This window comes from Halichoeres trimaculatus, unplaced genomic scaffold, assembly GCF_033239565.1.
Source record: "Halichoeres trimaculatus isolate MK-OKI-2021-1 unplaced genomic scaffold, fHalTri1.1 fHalTri1_scaffold_5, whole genome shotgun sequence".
Classification (NCBI taxonomy): domain Eukaryota; kingdom Metazoa; phylum Chordata; class Actinopteri; order Labriformes; family Labridae; genus Halichoeres; species Halichoeres trimaculatus.
The window spans coordinates 32,585,178-32,603,595 of NW_027437183.1; the positions used below are offsets into that span (position 1 = coordinate 32,585,178).

The 18,418-nt window shown below is 41.5% G+C and overlaps 1 protein-coding gene across 1 annotated transcript; it reads left to right on the plus strand.

Annotated features, from left to right (window-relative positions):
* The first annotated feature begins 88 nt into the window (after positions 1-88).
* anapc5 (anaphase promoting complex subunit 5) lies at positions 89-15,170 on the plus strand. Its single transcript, XM_074671024.1, has 17 exons — positions 89-624; positions 724-803; positions 2,932-3,041; positions 3,121-3,364; positions 3,533-3,599; positions 5,272-5,373; positions 5,470-5,660; positions 5,748-5,829; positions 5,942-6,034; positions 9,265-9,446; positions 9,746-9,881; positions 10,041-10,115; positions 13,109-13,230; positions 13,315-13,422; positions 13,681-13,828; positions 13,943-14,105; positions 14,215-15,170. The coding sequence occupies exons 1-17, from the start codon at positions 427-429 to the stop codon at positions 14,433-14,435; spliced, it is 2,322 nt and encodes a 773-aa protein (XP_074527125.1). The 5' UTR covers positions 89-426; the 3' UTR covers positions 14,436-15,170.
* Positions 15,171-18,418: the final 3,248 nt, after the last annotated feature.

The window sequence follows — 18,418 nt, forward strand, 5'->3', positions numbered from 1 at the left end:
TTCTTAATACGTTGTCATTATCTTTTTCTCCTTACAAACAGCGGAAGGTAAGTATTTACTGTAAGCGACGCAGCTTGATGACGTGTTATCGAGGAGACAGAAGGAGGGCGGTTTGAAAGGAGAAAGCGAACTTTAGGCAACGAATATAAAACAAGTTATTTGCAAGCTCAGACAGAAATGAGAGTACGCGGTCGGTATGACACTTAAGAAGTAAAATAACAGAGTCTAATCTTTCATGTTAACTCGCCTTTCCGTGTGCCTCTTAAAGCTAACATAAATAAAGCTGCTGTGCTAGCTTGGTCAGTTGGTGATGTTCAGCTCGTTTTCCTGTTTGTCATTAATATTATTCCGCCGAATGTTGAACAAGTGAACCACGGCACTGAGTAATTTCTGCGCATTAGTGAAAAATAGCCTCTACACGTCAGAATGGCGAGTGTGCATGATAACTTATATTTTAACCCCATGATGACGAACGGAGTGGTCCATGCTAACGTGTTTGGGATCAAAGACTGGGTGACTCCCTACAAAATCTCCGTCCTGGCTCTGCTCTACGATATGACTGCGTCCAAAATCACACTGCCAGAGAGACGACGACTCAACAAACTCATCCTGCCCCTGCAGCAGGTTGGTGTCTGTGTGTTTCTGCATCCCTGTGTTTGTGGTGTTGTTGCACAGCAGTGTGTTGAAGCAAGTGTGTTATTGTCGTGTTCTGTTGGTTTCCAGGGTCCAGACCTGAGTCTGGGCCAGTTCCTGAAGACTGTGGAGGAGTGTTGCCCTCAGACTGCTTACGCTGTCAAACTCAGGTACAATGCTGCAGTGTACAACACACAGACTTGAGCAGGGCTGTGACAAAAGATCATTTTTGTAATTGTTAGGTCTAAAAGTTGTTCGGAATGGTGCGTTTTCCAGAGCTTGAAGTTTTATCCAATAGTAGTTCAAACCCTGTAACATTTTTAATAAACTATGACAAATTACCTAACTACAAACTTAGATAATGGTCGCTATGAGCTCCTCTGACCAAAGCTGACCACACTCTGCAGCATCTTAAGATGTCTTCTGAAACAGTTTTGAGAGTAGGCCTGTCACGATAACAAATTTTGCTAGACGATTATTTCCTAAATATTATTGCCGGTAAACGATATTATTGTCAATATTATTTTGATTTTTATCCATTTTTTCATTGATGTAATTATGATAAATGGGATAATAAAGTGAGTACACCATATCAAAAGCAAGAAACTTTAATTTCTTAAGAGTATTTCACTGTAATTAAAAGGTCAGGATCTTTTAAATATAATAAATTAAACAAAAAATATAATAAATTTAACAAACAAGAAAGAGAAAAAAAATACAATGAAAATGAAATGGACTCTCTTTGAGAAAAAAATACATGTCAATGAAAATAATTAATACTAATCAAAAAAAATAAAACATAGACCCTGTCTCTAAAGAAAAAACAAAACTAAAAAAAAAAACCAACAATATAAACTATAGCCTTAATAAAAGGGAGTTTATACCGTTCCTGAATTGTTTGTAACATGTCCTTTTTCCCAGTCAATCCGTACTGTCTGTCAAACATTTTTAACATTTCTGGCTTTCAACCGTATTGAAGGGCTGCATTTCTTTGGCAATGTAGCTGTCTTTGAGCGCCCACCATTTGGCGCTTTTATTTCTATTTACTTTGCAGACCAAAAGCCTCAGTAAGAGTAGATTGTCAAAGAACAAGGCTCCGCTGCACCTCCCCTTCTTCTTCTTCTTCGTCGCCACTATTTTCAAACAAATGCGACATATCAACTCGTTGGTGTTCATGAGCTCACACTTTGTTCATTCCAAGAAAAAACAAAATATTCCCACACTGGGACTGTGGCAGGCGGCTTAAGAACCGTATCTTTGGTGCCATCACTTATATTAGCGTGTGTTTCCTCCTTACCCCTCAGGACGCTCGCTTCAGCTCTCTCCATGTGTACGCGCGAGCAGCCCCGTCTTCACCCCAAAGATCGCATTTTTGACAGATGCTCACTCCGATATAAATCCGCTATAGAACCTATGCACCCTGATGTTAGGACAGATAGACGTAGTGAGCCATCTTCTCATTCAGCCTCTTTGGTCGAAAGAGAGGAGGAAAACAAACATGCATGCACGTGTCAGTTTATCGAGGCTGGCAAACTTACCGAGGACGTTTTTATTTATCGTTCGGTTAATTGATTTATTGATTATCGTGACAGGTCTATTTGAGAGCAAAGAACACTCTGGTGAATTCCTATTACTCTAAACCACGTTATCAGGCACCAGTAGCTGTCAGAGATGCAGAGTCTTTGTTAGCGCCCAGTGCTGTTAGAGCTGCAGAGATATTTCCTCATCAGTACTCCTCATGAATGATTTTAGTGATCTTTTCCATAAAAGTATCCAATGACACAGCACCTCATGTACTTGAAATATAAGTTGTACCTGACTGCAAGTCACTGGACCAGCCAAACTATGAAAATAAGTGGGAGTTATAGTCTGGAATATGCTGTATCTGTAAAGGACAATCAGCAAAGTCAGACTTGCCAAGGTTTGTTAGAGCTCATCCAGACTCTGAGGCTAACTCAGAAAAGGCAGATAACTGGTCGACCTCTACACCTTGTGTTAGTTTCATGAGGGACAACAAATTAATTCATTGTGGGTAAAGAGGTTGTGTACTGTCAGCAATAAACTTTGGACGGCTACAGCAGCATCATTATCACTAGCCAGCAGGTTAAGTCAGGAAGAAGCTCAGTAACCCTGATCTTTGCAAATTCAGGAGAGGATAGACCCTGCTGCATCACGATATCTCACCACTGTGTGTGTGTGTGTCCCAAGCTGTATCATAGGAAACAAGAAACTTTTCTGTAGAAAAAAACAAGAGATATTAAAATGTGTGAATCCTAAGTTGTTGTTTTTTTCTTAAAGGCTTCATGAGATGGCTGACGGAGAGCTCAAAGACATGGAGTACTTCTTTTCCACTCTTCCTACACCGTTCACTGCGTTTGATTCAGAGGCGTATAAAACCAGTGTCGTGGGTGAGCAGCAAACATGACGCCTCAGCTCCTGATGTCTGATGGGAAGTCCTGTGTTAACTCAGTCTCACCTTTCTCCCAGGTCTGTTCATGAGACACATGCTGCTGGCCTACAACAAGCTGTCTTTCAGTCAGGTCTACAAGCTGTACAAGTCCCTGCAGCACTATTACCACAGCCACTACGCCAAGCCCACTGACGGCCAGGTGAGTCTGCCAGCGCTGGCTGCTGACGACTCAGAGATGGACCTCACCAGCACCGAGGACACGGTGGGGGACAGAATCGACAAAGAAGAGCTGGACCTCCCGCTGCACGAGTCAGAGCTTCGGTACGTTGTCCTGTTGGTGTAAAAACAAATCTTTTGCTTTGATTTGGTGCAACATATTTTCTTTTTATCCAACCTGGTGTGGAAGTTGATGCTACATTTTTTTTTTCGTCTAAATCATACCCCCTTTAGTTTGGTTACTGGAAAGACTTGTTTTTTTTTCTCTTTTAGAAATGACAACACACCGAGCAGAGGACCCTTGTCACAGAAACAAGCAGAGTACTTTCTTGCAAGACAGGTAAGAGTCAAGAATCATGAACAGGACTGTTTGGGTGCAAAAGTGATCAGAACCAAGATGTGAGAGTTGTGCTATCCATGTGTTAGGGGTGGGCAGTATACCAGTTTCATGACCATCACTGGTATAATGTGTTGCCACAAAATGAAGCAGCCTATTGAGCAAAGTTACTGAATCGGATGGGGGCGTGTCCATGGTCAAACCTCAAAACCTAAAATGTGATACAACCATTTTTTAACTAAAGTATAGTCATCAAAAACATTTTGAAGCAAACTGAAAACGTTGTTTGAAGCTACATTTTTCACAAGCTTTGAAACCTGTGGCTTAAACATTGCTTAAACATTGCTTAAACATTAAACGAGCTTCATAACCTCGTCAAATCGAAACCAATACATTTCTCAATTATTTTATTAGAAATGAAATACGTGCCAATGAAAAATATGAGTCTTGTTAAACTCAGACGTAGTTTAGGGATAAATAGCCAGCCTGCTCTCATTCGTGGATGGCTGTCCAGTGCGACATCATGTTGTTCTGTCAGGGCAGGTTATTGCCTTTACTCCTTGGAAGTGATGATGATAAATATCTTAAAACAGCATTAAATGATTTAGGGATCCTACCTTGAATTGATAAAGCTGTAGACCGAGGTCTGCCTCAAAAGTATTTTTTTTTGGTCGTGGTTCAGGCTCTGAGTCCGAACTCTCGCCCTACGTTCTTCAGTCAAAATCATTGCCACCAATCTGTCAGTATCTCTTTGTTTGTTTTCTGAAAAAAAAAAAACAATCATGATAGTGGCAGAAAAATAACGTGAGCAAAATATTCTGTCTCATGCAAGCAGCAACCTCTATTTTAAGAATATGAGATGACGCTGAAGTGATAAAATCTGCTGTTTCTCGCGTGTCCGCTTGAGGCTGGCTGGAAGTACCAGAAGTCATATACACACCAAGCCAAAAAAAGCCATTTTCAAAGCAGAAATTAACCTACTTATAGCATGATTTAAAAAACGTCTACTGTCTGAATCGCTAACTTTACTATCCGCACCCACTGTATGGGGGGTGAATTTTTTTCTAACTTGGCTGTTCAGAGGATGTTGCTAATGCCACAGCCGTCTGTATTACAGCAGCAGTGTTTAGAGGAATAAAAGATCAGAAATCTTTAGTGCTTCATTAAACAACCTTACAGGCTTCAGAAAACAAACATAACATAGATTTAGGAAAACTCACGGAACAAAAAACTAGTAATGTTAATTTTAACAAATTTATTGGCGTCCAAAATGTTACTAGTCAATTGCTCACCTTTTTCAAATAAAATGCAAAAAGTCATTTTTGTCTGTAAGTTTTCTTCATTCCTCAGACCCAATGTGCTCACCAGTACAGTGCACTTCAAGCTTGAAATGGGATAAGTTTCTCTTCCAAAAGCACGTTGTGGGCAAAGGCCTTTTTCTAACTCAGAATTAGACATGTTACACCTGCTAGGGAGGATGTTAACACTTCTAACACAGAACAGAGTCAGAATCCTGTTTTGAAAAGACTTCACTTTTTTACATGTTGGAAAACCGTGATATAATACAGTTATCTTAATATGAAGAAAAAATTCTGTGATATAAATTTTAGGTCATATCGCCCATCCTTGCCATGTGTCATACCTGTGATGTGTGTGTCTCTTTCTCTCGCTACAGGCCTACCTGTTGAAAAACGATGAAAACAAAGCTCTGAAGCCCGCTGCTCTGCAGGAAGAGCTCAACAACATGCTCAAGTTCAATCCAGATTTTGCTGAAGCGGTGAGACTTTCACTGAACTCATCAAATTGTAGTTTCATGTGTTCAATAAGAGGTGGATCGTCCTGATCAGCTGTGTGGATTTTACTCTCTCCACAGCACTACTTAAACTACCTGAACAGCATGAGAGTGCAGGACATCTTCCTCTCTGCCCACAGTCTCTTGCATTACTTCGACCGCCTCATCTTGTCTGGAAATGAAGGAAAGAGCAACGGGGACGAGGGCTATGGAAGAAGTCTGCGCTACGCTGCTCTAAACCTGGCGAGCCTGCACTGTCGCTTTGGTCACTAGTGAGTCGAAGAAGTGTCTCTGTGAATGTTCATGCTCAAAGTTTTAAAATAAAGCTCTTTAATCTGGTTTTCTTCCTGTTCCTTTAGTCAGCAGGCGGATCTGGCTCTTCAGGAGGCGATCCGGATTGCCCAGGAGTCCAATGATCATGTGTGCCTGCAGCACTGTCTGGTAAAACCCTTTTTTCTTCCTTCTGTCACTGCTGATAAATGGCTCATTATTCCTCCCATAATGTGCATGTGCCCGGGTGGATTCCTCCCTGTCTGTGTGTGTCCTACATTAGAGTTGGCTCTACACGCTGGAGCAGATGAGGGGATCTGACAGCACGGTGTTAACTGAGGACTCCGTGAAAATGGCTGCCCATTTCTGCCTGCCAGTGAGTGCTCCATCAGCTCTTTAACAAGGACGCCTGTATCAAGCTGCCGGTGGCTCTTCACTTGGTTTTAATTGCTTTGGCACATTTTCTCAACACTTTGTTCACAAAACTCTTCAAATGCTGGGATCTTAAAAATGTCTCACAGTAAACAAAGAGAAAATATCTGCTATTAATTAATTACATCACTTTAAAGCCTCAACACCTCGTAAATGTTTTGTTTAAAGTTATACATTTTGAAAAGGTAGATTATTGTTCATCACCTGATTGACGATAATATTATGAATCCTGATATTCAGGATTTAAAGATGGAGACAGGTTTTTAGTATTCAAGTCCAGGACCCAATTTCAAATGAGGTTTTCATTTTTAGAGCTCGTGACTTGACTTGGAGTCAGACTGATTTGGGGATTTAAAGATAGAGAGGAGGGCTGTGATTTATTTGTTTATAAAAAAGATTTTAATATTATTTATTTTATTTTATTTTTCAATTTTGACCAACAACTTAATTGTTGTCCACCAGCACCTGACCAGAAATTTACATGGTACATGTTCAGTTACATGCATCCAGAGAAGCAAGGGTTAAAGTTACTTGGACTGTTAAGCTGCGTTTCCACCAAGCAGTACGGGTCAGTTCAGTACGGTTTGGGACGGTTTCGGACAGTAAAGTCTCATCCCATTTGCGTTTCCACAGCAAACTGTGCCCTCTTGTGGTGGGCGGCGTGTAAGCCGCATGCAGGAAGCCACAGCTGATAAACAATAGCGCGACGTCGTAGCAGCTTACCCCGCGATTAAATCCAACAAAGAAGAAAACGTGACACAGTAAACAAAGAGCACGGATGGAAGACATGCAGCATTTCGTCCTCTCTGTGATTTTCATGTAGCTCTCTGTTACAAAGTGCAATCAAGCTTCGTTTCAGAGAAGTCTGTGAGCCGCCAGGAGAAATGCAGCCACTGTCGGGGTAAGTGACGATTCTTTTGACCAATCAACTGTCTGCAGTGTGTTGCTCCACCTCCCGAGAGCGGATCGGTTCAGTCTGGCACCCATACGAAAGGGTCCCAAAAAAGTGGGACGGCTCGTCTCGGTTTTTAGGGATCGTCCCGGGATGAGACAGTGGAAACGCCGCTAAAAGCGCACTGTACCGAGACGAACCGACCCGGACTGCTTGGTGGAAACGCGGCTTTACAGTTAGCAATATGCCAGCCAATGTTGATGGTTAAACTATTAGTGTATGGGAAGCAGGCATCTTTGACTTAACTACACTGCAAAAAAATTTAAGCAAGTGTTTCTCTTTTATTAGTAAAAAATGTCTCATTGAAATTAACATAAGCCACATTTAAAATGTCTAATTTCTTTTTTTAACAGATATGTTTATTCCTTTTTTCCTTTTTTTCATAGACAACCAACAACAAATCACACAAAAAACACAAAACGCTCAGCACAACATTGGTCTACACACATCCGTCACAAGTACTGTAAACACAATAAGGCATACAAGTACAAAGAAGATACGGTCTTTCCTTATTATTCATTTTTTTCCCTTAAAACAAGGCAGCGTCCACCTTTAGTCCAGTGCAATATTTGCAAGGGTTAAAGCAACAGATAGAGCTGAGAATCAAAGACATGGAGTCCATATTTTTAGGAATTATCTTTTTGTTGAGTGAAGGACACAAGTCAGATATTCGAGAGGAAAACATTCCACGATAATCTTTTGCTTTGGATGGTGTTTTTTCACTTATCCATGACAAAAAGATATTTTTAAAATGTCTAATTTCAAAATATCAAATTACAAAATAATGTCTGCATTGCTTTTATAGAAAAAAAAACATTTGCCAGTGAAATAAGAAAAATGTGCTTGTATTTTTTTATCAAGACGTGTGTCATTTGCAGATTTGTCACTCAGGCGTCATTTTGTCTTTTAATATCTTGAAATAAGACATTTTTCTGCACTTATAAGGTGAATGTGGCTCATATAAAGTCTAATAGGACCATTTTACACAAAAAAAGACTCAAACACATGTTTGAAATTAGTTTTTGCAGTGTACCTGTGTCAAAAATACCTTTTACCCATCTACTAACTTGAACCATTCAAATATCAATCTCAGCTTTATTTATACTGCACATTTACAACAGCCAGTGTCCCACCAAAGTGCTTTAACAGTAAAAAGTCAAAAACAATAAAACAATAAAAACTGTAGAATAAAATTTAAAGCATAAACTTGAACTTGTTAACATTGAGTTTATCATTTTATTGAAGAGAACACCATATGATGCTGAACACTAGGAATGGTAATCGAAAACCGGAATTTCAAATGTCAAAAGCTAACAGGCAACTGAAAGGCTCATGGCTGACTAAATAACTACAGAAAGCTTCCAAACAACGTAAACCATTGCTATAACCACTTTGAGACACTAGATGGCCTACTTGAATAATTAATATATTACAACACAGTACAACAATGTCACATTGTGTGCAATTTTTACCTGTTTCTTTATAATTATGCCCAGAAATATTCAGACTCAGGGACCAATTACATTTTATTCACTTACAGTATAAACTCAGTTGAATGTTGTTGACACAGAAAACCTGTAAAGCTACTTTTTATACCAAGGAAACTCACAACAGGAAATGATAAGGGAATCGATAAAAATCAGATCTATAAGCAGAATCGATAAGGGCATCTGTATTAACAAAATCAATTCCCATCCCTACTGAACACTGTAACTTCACTTGTCTCCAAAAAAATACAGTTGATGTATGAGTTCATGTATTAAATTAGCTTTCTGTTCATCCAAAGGTCCCAAACAGTCAGGTGAGGTGTGTACAGTGATTAGATCAAAGTGAAACTTAAGTCCTCCTCATAGCAGTTCAGATTTATGATATTTGGACTTGACTTTGATTCTTCAGTGACCTGGACTCAACCTGGACTTGAATGTTATGACTCAGCTCAGACTTGAGGTTTAGTGACTGGACTAAGATGAAGTTATAACTATATACAAAGAAGAATGTCTAGAATTGTTTGATCTCTTTAATCTCAACACCATCAAACAAGAACCCCTGACCGTAATGGTTTTTCACGTCCTCTAATCTCAGATGATTCAGTCTTCAGCAGATTTAATCATCAGAAACAGTTTCAGCTTTGATAACATTGTTGTTCCTGAAAGTACAGAACAATATAGAACGATCTGTCCATGAACACAATCATTCACCTGATTGATTCTCCTCTGCTCCAGTATCTGGCGTCTTTAGGCATTCAGTCTTTAGTCCAGCAGGGGGCGACGCAGGGCAAGACGGCCCACAAACTGATGGACGCACTGAAGGACACAGACATTCTGCACTGGAAGCACAGTCTGTCAGAGCTGATCGAGATCAGCCTGGCTCAGACCACGTCCATATGGAGGATGTACGGCAAGAGGTCAGACCCTCACAGAGCATCTTTGTCTCACACGGTTATTAGTCCTGTTCACAGTTCCTCTAACAACCACCTGCAGCACACCCACCTCCCCCTCTGGCATTAGATCACATCTGCAGGGCAGAGTTAGTGTTTCATTTGTTTTTAATGCACAGCTTAAATTTAAAGACATCTAAATTGCAGAAAATGCAGCAAGGCTCCACAGGAAGTGTAGAAGGTTTAGAATTAATTAGACACGACTTCAAGGTGTAGTCAGTCATTCATTTCAGAGTCATTAACGTGGCCTCTCGTGTCCCGCGCAGCACCATGGCCCTGCAGCAGGCCCAGCTGCTTCTCAACATGAGCAGCCTGGAGCCGGTCAACTTTGGGGTCCAGCAGAATAACACCGAGGCGTTCGCCGTGGCGCTCTGCCACTTGGCCGAGCTGCACGCTGAGCAGGTAACACGTTCCATTTGATCCCGTCCGTCTGCTCTCTGCCCCACTTTTCATGCTCCGTGGTCCGTCAGAGCAGCTGACATGGAGGTAATAAACGCTGATCAGCTTTTCTTGTTTTGGCTCCTGGTCTAACCTCTCTGTGCACGTTTGCCTCTGCTGCAGGGTCTGTACTGTGCAGTGTCAGAGATCCTGCTGCACCTGAAGGAGCAGTTTCCTCCTCACTCACAGCATGCCAAGGTGAGTAAAAACACCTGTGCTGTGTCATTCAGAGCTGCTGCTGAGCAGAGAGAAGAAGAGAAGAACAGGAGCTGGAAAATATAAAGGGCTAAAACTCCTGTGAGGAACTCTAGGTTTGATTAAATGTTAAGTCCTGTGAATAGATAATCTTTAATCTCTTCTCTGATTCAGTCTTATACATGTGTAAGCAGTGTTTAACTGTAAAAATAACAGGATGGTGTCTTTACAGCGAAACTTTGCTGTATAACGTGGAGACGGCCATTTATAGACATGATTAATCTTGCTGCTGGTGATGCTTTTTGTTTTTTTAGCTCATGACAGGCATCAGTATCTACTCAGTCTGTTTTATAAGACGTTAAAAGCTCATCACAGAATCTTCGAGACGTTTTGTTTTATTTATTTGTTCCTTATTCTAATACTGAAAAAACAGGACCATGTCTAAAGTTTTGAAAACAAAAAAGTCATATAATCTGGATCATCATTTTTATTACAGCTTAAATTCTTCATTTAAGAGATCAGATTTATATTTGTTGATGATGACAAATTGCTGTTGATATTCATATTAAAATAATTAAATTAAGAACTATATTGTGTAATATAACGTTGGCTGGCTCACCCTGATTCCCACCAGACAAAGCTTTGACAGCAGCTGTTGTTCCTCAGATATCTTTTCTCTCATAATTTTAGTTGTTTATGTTAATTAGCAGACTGAATTGCCCAAAGATTCATTTTGTCTAAATGTATACTTTTCAGTCACAGATAAATTTCGGGGAAGTTTGGAGTATGCAGATACTTTGCTTGCTCTGTCTTCATGCTCTAAATCTCCCTGGGCTCCTTAGTTCAGTCACTTTATTTGGATAAAACACCTGACAGTATCATCCACATGGCCAAACAGTAAAGTATTTGCTGCAGCTTAAGAGAAAATGTGGCAATGCTGTCTTGAAATCATGTTTCATTTGGGAATCAAACTAACATCCTCCTAGGCCGGGGTCTCAAACTCACATAACCTATACACATCTTCCTGGTGCTTTGCAAATTGCTCCATGTTCAGTTGAGTTTAGTTGGACAGTAACTTTTGGGGCGCAGATGGCCTAGTGGTCCAGGTCTTGCCCCATGAGGTTCACCCTCGATCGGATGGCTGCCTGGCTTCAAATCCAGTCTGTGGTCTGTTTCCTGTGTGTCATTCCCCACTCTCACCCTGTTTCCTGCACTACCCACTGTCCTGTCCTCTCTGATTAAAGGTACAAAAAGGCCTAAAATTAAAATTAAAAAAAGGAAATGTTCTCTTTGCATATGAGACAGCTATGAATTCCCTTAAACTCCATGGAAATAATTATTCTCCCATGTCTCCTGAAACACTCTGTGCCTGACATCAACCTTTCTTTCAGCCTCAGAAAGACATGTCTTGATGAAACGTTTTGAGGGCACTGGCAGCGTGACGAATGCTTGGGGTCATGTGATAAAGCTGCATACAGGTTCAACCCAGACATCAGATATTTTGTTCTCTGGTCCTGACAGCGGACTGGGCCATGAACACTGCGGACTAGATTTTACTATAAATGGATATCAAGTGGTGGACTTTACGGGTTGTAGGTTTGAGACCCCTGTCTAGTGATGGGTACAGAATTAGGTTCTTTTAGAGACTAAGTTCCTTCTGTAGTACCAAGTACCAATTCACGTTAAATCAAAAGGTTCCATGTCGAGGTACCTAAACACATCCTTGTGACTGTGAGGGAGTGGAAGAGTTGGGGATTTTATCAGTACCCCATCGCTTCAAATGTGAAAGGTACCCATCCCAACCCCTGTCTAGGGATGGGTACCTTTTACATTTAAACTGATACAGTACCAATGCTCGGTACCTGGCAATTGGTATCAGTACTCAGTACCAATTTCAATACTTTTTTGTGTTTATCATTACAAAATCTCTTATTTTTTTCAATTTAACATGTGTTTTGTTCAATATTTAAACTTGCAATGCTGTGTTCATGTCCAGTATGGAAAATCGTCTACTCTTCCACTCCCTCACAGTGAAAAGGATGCATTTAGGTACCTAAACATGGTACCTTTTGATTTTATGGTACTTTTGACAGAATTCAGTCAGTACCTATAAAAGAACCTAATTCAATACCCATCCCTGCCCCTGTCCAAAGGTGACATGGTCAGATTATAAACAAGTCTTAAAATAAGGTTGTCATGCGCACCATATACCAACCTGTGCTCATGAGAAAAATTTGTGTGATCATGAGATATAATTACATGCTCATCAGAAACTTTCTTAATACTTAATCGTGAGCACGACAAAGTACTGTATGGGAAAGTTAAACATATATCTTCCTTTTGTGACATGCAATCCATTTTTTTTTCTCTTTTTCTTTAAGTTACTTTTGGGCTATTCATGCCTTTAACGACAGTAGAGAAGACAGTGGATAGAGTAAGAAAAGGGGACTCAAACCCAGGTCACCCGCTGGAGAGCGAACCCCGTGGGATGTGACCTAAACTGCTAAGCCATCTGTGCCCCCATACAGTCCATTCTTGTATTTTATGAAAACTTCATTGGCCTGGACCAGGACTTTGCAATTGTTTATGAATGAAAGTAATCACATGGTCCAAACTGTTGTATCCACTGCACGGAAACAAAACAACAAGTCTTCAGAATCTGTTCTGATAGATTTTAGTGATGACAATGTGCAAGCAAAGTCAAAATGTCCTTTGAAGGGAGTCCAAAGTGTGAATACAGCTCAAAAACCCCTCTTCTATCATATCTGGAGTGTAAGAAGATTGTCAGTAAGGCACTGGTTGGTCTCTGGAAACCCTCTCATAAGCATTCAATAAGATCTCATGATCACAAGAAGTTTTCTTGTGAGCGCAGGCTGGTATCTGGTGGGCATGGGAACCGTGTTTTACTTTTCTGCTCCTTAAACTTTTGCTTTCATACCAGGACATGTCCAAACTCATACTTGTTGTTTTTGTTTGCCTGTGACTCATGTTTTCAGCTCTGGATGCTGTGTGATCTGAAAATCCAGTTTGACAGACACATGCACGAAGGGAAATACCATTTAGCAGAGCCTCTGGTCACAGCCATCTCTGCCCTGAACAAAACAGAGGGTCTCTACAGGTAACACAGAGGAACACATCTTTACGTGTGTGTCACCAACATGAGAAACGTGTGTTTAATCTGACATCCTGTGTTTTCTGATAGAAAAGCTCTTGTCCTGAAGGCTCTGAACCGAGGCACTGAAGCGTACAGCATCTTACAGCGACTGCAGACGCACTGTGAGAAGAAGAAATGCACAGAGGTGGTCATCAGGTAATGAATACTGGTTTAATCTTCAGTATCTGCCATTTTTCTTCTCAAAGAAATAAAGTGACTCACTTTTTACAGCTGCTGTAAATATTTAATGTTTGACATTCAAATGCTGAATCATTTTTAGAAGCACAAACTTTTTTAATACAGTATGTGAGGTAGATGCATTTCTAAAGATGTCCTTCCAGCTCTGTCTTTTTTTAGGCATCAGACAAAGCCTCTTTTTTCATCTACATCACTTCCTGTTTCTGTCTCACGCAGGGTGATGCTTTCCACCGCTGAGCTCCACTGGGAGTCGTCTGGCTTCCCCACAGCTCTTCCTCTCCTCCTGCAGGCTTTGGCTCTGGCCAGACAGCACCACCTACAGTCGCTGGCCTCTGAGACAGTCCTTCACCTGGCCTTCACTCAGGTCACACACAGCACAGCTACATACAAATCAGTGACGCCTCATTTCCAGTGGGACGGGTTCATTTAAACATATCAAACAGAAAGATGATGATTGTTTGTTTCCGTTCCTCTGCAGCTGATGTTGGGGGTTCCTGAGCAGGCTCTCACTGTCCTGCATGAAGCCATCGAGCCAGTTCTGGCCCACGGAGCCGTCATGGACAAAGGCCGAGCCCTGCTGCTGACCGCCCGCTGTCAGATGGCAGTGGCTGGGTTCAGGCCAAACGGACAAGGACAAACAGGTAACAGACTCACCTCCTCCTCCTCCTCCTCCTCCTCCTCCTCCTCCTGCTGAACTTTTATCCCTGTCTCTGCATCCTGAACCTACACCCTTCTGCTCCTCTCCTGCAGATACACACTGGGCGGTTTTGGCTTTGAACTCGTTAAATGAAGCTGAGGCATATTTCTCCAAGCTGAGCTGCAAAGAGCGTCTGCGGGACGTCCACTATCTGCAGGCTCAGCTCCACCGCTCCCTGGGACAAACCGCACAGAGCAACAAAAGTGCCATGCTCTTCCGGCTGCTGGACCAGGAGCTGCAATCACCTGCACCGCCTGTTTCCATGAGGCTCTGACTGTTTCCTGTCCACCTACAACCTGGAGTCATCACCTGACAGGAATAACTCTGACAGCTCACCACTAGGTGGCAGTAATGACCTGTTCAGGTCTGCTGGCTCTGAAGCCTTTTCCTGTATAAATATTTAGATCTGGAGGCACATCTGGAACTCTTTGTGAGAGGTGTCCAGCAATAACAACAGAGGACAACGCAAGAAGCCATAAACAAGAGTGAATTTCCAGCTGACTGAGAGTAGCTTGAAAGTCCCTGACCCTGGTGAGGCACGAAATTAATGAAGATGACCAGCTGATAAATTGAATATGTGGTTAAACATCTCTCTACAGCCCAGGTATGTCAGACAGACGCAACACGCCACCTAACGTGGACAAAAAGTCAAAAGTTTATCTGAATTTGCTGTGGCCACGCTCTGCCTTTTGATGAATGAGGGTAATATCAGAGTTAGCTACAAGATGAATGTGTTCCAGTGGCCTGGATGATTCATATTCCCCCAGAAGAATACTGATGAAGCTGAAATCCAGGGGGGAAGAAAGCGTGATCACAGTCATAATGTAATGGACCCACTATGGCATAAAATCTGATACTGTATCTGTATTCTGTTTATGTCTGACCTATTTCGTGCCAAGACTGTGGCCGATAATGTTTAAGTGTCCCGATGGGCCTCTAATCCATGACTTACAGCACTTCATCCAAGAAAATTAAAGAGTTGTTTCCTCTTATTCATCTTCCAGTCAATCAGACAATAATTACAGTGATTACGACATCATCAGTGCAGCTTTCACAGTGATGACAATCACAATTCCTCAAAATTTGGTAAGCTGTGTCAAATGTTGGTGAAAACAGAATTTAAAAGGAAAGAATATGTTTCATCTTTTAAGATTAGTGCAAAGACAACAAATCACATCTTAGAACTGAAAAGTTGGATCAAAAGTACATCATGTTGTACTTCAAAGGCACTGGGAAAGGAACGGGGACCACTGAAAAATCTGGTTAATGCCAATTTAAAAAACACCAGGAGACCATCTCCTTGCTAATAAGTAACAAGATCTTAAAGAGATTTACTCCGCAGAGGATAGAGACTCAGAAATAGAGATGGGAAAAGGCTAACCACTCTGAGACTATGTAAACAGGAAACAGAAGAATGCTTGTCAATGTAAAATTATAAAAGAAAAAAATCATAGAGCTCACCATCAACAGTTTATAATATTATGAACAGAGATTCTGCAGAAATCCCTAAGATTTGCCCTTGATCGATCTGCCCCGGGTTTGGATCTAACCTACAGTAACTTCCGACTCTCACTGTTTTCTCCTCATCCATTGTCCTGTCCTCGCTAATTAAAGACCTGAAGAATAGAAAAACTTAAACCTGGATGTGATCCTAGGACTCACGGGCTGCTCTGCATCAAAAACAGACATGACTCTGTAGTGGAAATCACTGCATGGGCTGAAAATCACTTCCAGAAACCCTCATCTGTGAACACAGTTTGTGGCTGAATCCACAGATGCAGGTTAGCAAGACTGAAGAAACATGATCCTATTAAGATGGACCATTTAAAATGACTAAGAAGTGGAGAACTGACCTGTGGCCTGATAAAAACAAATTTGACTCTCTTTTCACACTGCAAAAAATTGAAATCTTATTAAGTAATTTTGTCTAATTTTCAAGAGAAAATGTCTTTTTAGACTAAATATGAGCCACATTTACTTGACCAGTCCAGAAAAATGTCTTGTTACAAGTTATTTTATGACAAAAAAGGGGATCTGAATTGCTTATGACTAGTAAAAGGAAATCAGCTGATGGAACAAGAGAAAAGTTACCTGCATTAAGACATTATCCTAGTTTCTCTTGTTCCATTGACAGATTTTTTATCGTTAAAAGCAATTTACACCTCATTCTTGTCTTTAAACAACTTGAAGCAAGACATTTTTCGGAACTGTTGAATGTGGTTTGAGTTGAATGTGGCTCATATTGAGTATAATAAAGCTGCGTTTCCACCAAGCAGTCCTGTTCGGTTCAGTACAGTTTGGCACGGTTTGGCACGGTTTGGTACGGTTAAGCCTGGTTAAGCCTGATCCCGTTCACGTTTCCACAGCAACCCGTGCCCCCTTCTGGTAGGCAGTGCGTAAGCCAGATGCTGTAAGCCGCGTCTGTTAAACAGTAGCGTGATGCCATAGCAGCGCGACACAGAAAACAGCATTGAATGGTAGCTGGAGCTAGCATTTGCTAGTTAGCGTTAGCTTGCCAAAAATAGGTGCGACCGTGCCAGCAGACAAAAAAAAAGGCTGTATATACGTCTGCAGCACTTGTTACCAAACAACACGGCAAAATAAACAATTGACAAAAGTGCCGTGCACAAATTTAACACTCAAGAAACACAGGAACACTTAAGCAAAAAGAAACTAAACGTAGGACTCAGCGATTGTCTCCAGCATGAGGTCAAACCATCTCCAGTTCTTCCTCTGTACACCACTCAGGCTGTTGTGATCCTTTATTTTCCGGGACTCAGCGCAAAGTTTCTTGCATTTCGACCAGCATTGCTCCGGAGTCCTCACGAACCCCTCAGCTGCCATACACTCGGAGACGAGCCAGAACACCTTCTCGTTCCTCACGGCCCTGTCCAGTTCTCTCTGCACTGCCTCTTCGCCGATGATGCCGAGGAAGGTCTGGACCTCGGCGGTTGTCTAAGGAACGTTCAGTCGTCCACTCATTGTCCAAAGGGGTCAGTTTTTCTTCTTGAAATCATCCAGAGGTTAAAACATGGCAGGGATTTGTGTCGTTCCTTATTACAGCTGGCACACAGGGAGTGACGATTCTAATGACCAATCAGCATTCTGCAGTGTCGTAGCTCCACCTTTTGAGAGCTAATCGGTTCAGTCTACGAAAGGGTCCCAAAAAGTGGGATGGCTCGTCTTGGTTATTTGGGGATCTGTTCCAGGCCAAGTCAGTGTAAACGTCACAAAAAGCGCGCCGTACCGAGACGAACTGAAAGTGGACTGCTTGGTGGAAACGCGGCTTAAGACAATTGTTACTTAAAATAAGACAAAAACACTTGATAAGATTTTAGGTTTTTGCAGTGCATTTTTGATGAGGATGCTTTGGACTGCACATGTTCTGAAAAAGACTGTTCATCTTGTTATAGTTCAGAAGCCAGTTAATGCCTGTAAGGGGATGCGTGAGTGCCTCAGGCATGGGAAGGTTTTATGTATGGAGAGGGCAGTAAATGCCGAAAAACACATACTGGGATCTAGACGATAACTTTTTCAGCTCATACATATTTATCACAGTTTCCATGAAATAATAACATGTTTCAGATCAACATTTTGATATATAATCCTATGGTCAGCTTAATGTAGAGTTAAACTGATTCACAAACCATCAAACTCTGTTTCTTTTAACATTTTACCCAGCATTCTTAGAATGAAGGAAAGGAGGTGGCATTTCAACTTACATCTCGATCCTTCACACTGTGTTTCCTGTCCTCATGCACAGTCCCCTGAGGCAGGCTGTCTGATTGGAGCCCTCAGGTTATTTTTCTCTCTCGTTAACTCCTGTGCCGGCCCCCGAAACTTCCTGTTGACATAAAGTGCAGTGTTTGGCTTCATGTCATATACCACATAAACACATAGATTCCATGAGTACAGGCCAGTCTGTATGTAAATATCTCCGTTGCGTGACTATGCGACCTCACAGAGGAGGTCTGCTGAGGCCTCGTTGGGATGTGGTTTGAGAAGTGGAGCCGTGTAGAACGGATCTATTTACATGTTTGGTAAACTCTGCGAGTCAGTTCAGGAGGTCAGGGGGATAATAAATTGGAGTGTGTGTGTGTGTGTGTTTGCAGAGAGCAGAGTTCAGTGTTTGTTGTTGTGGTGCTTTAACCCTGTTTGTGGTGTAATTTGCTGGCATGGGATTCAAACCTCTAATTGTTTTCCATCAAGTTTCTCAGAAAGCTTCCTGTCTGAGTTTGATGCTGCTGAATGCAAAGT

Coding starts and splice junctions, on each gene's coding strand:
- anapc5 (XM_074671024.1), top strand. CDS start 427: ATGGCGAGTGTGCATGATAACTTATATTTTAACCCCATGATGACGAAC. Junction 3,042..3,120: donor GTATAAAACCAGTGTCGTGG/GTGAGCAGCAAA, acceptor CCTTTCTCCCAG/GTCTGTTCATGAGACACATG. Junction 14,106..14,214: donor AAACGGACAAGGACAAACAG/GTAACAGACTCA, acceptor CCTCTCCTGCAG/ATACACACTGGGCGGTTTTG.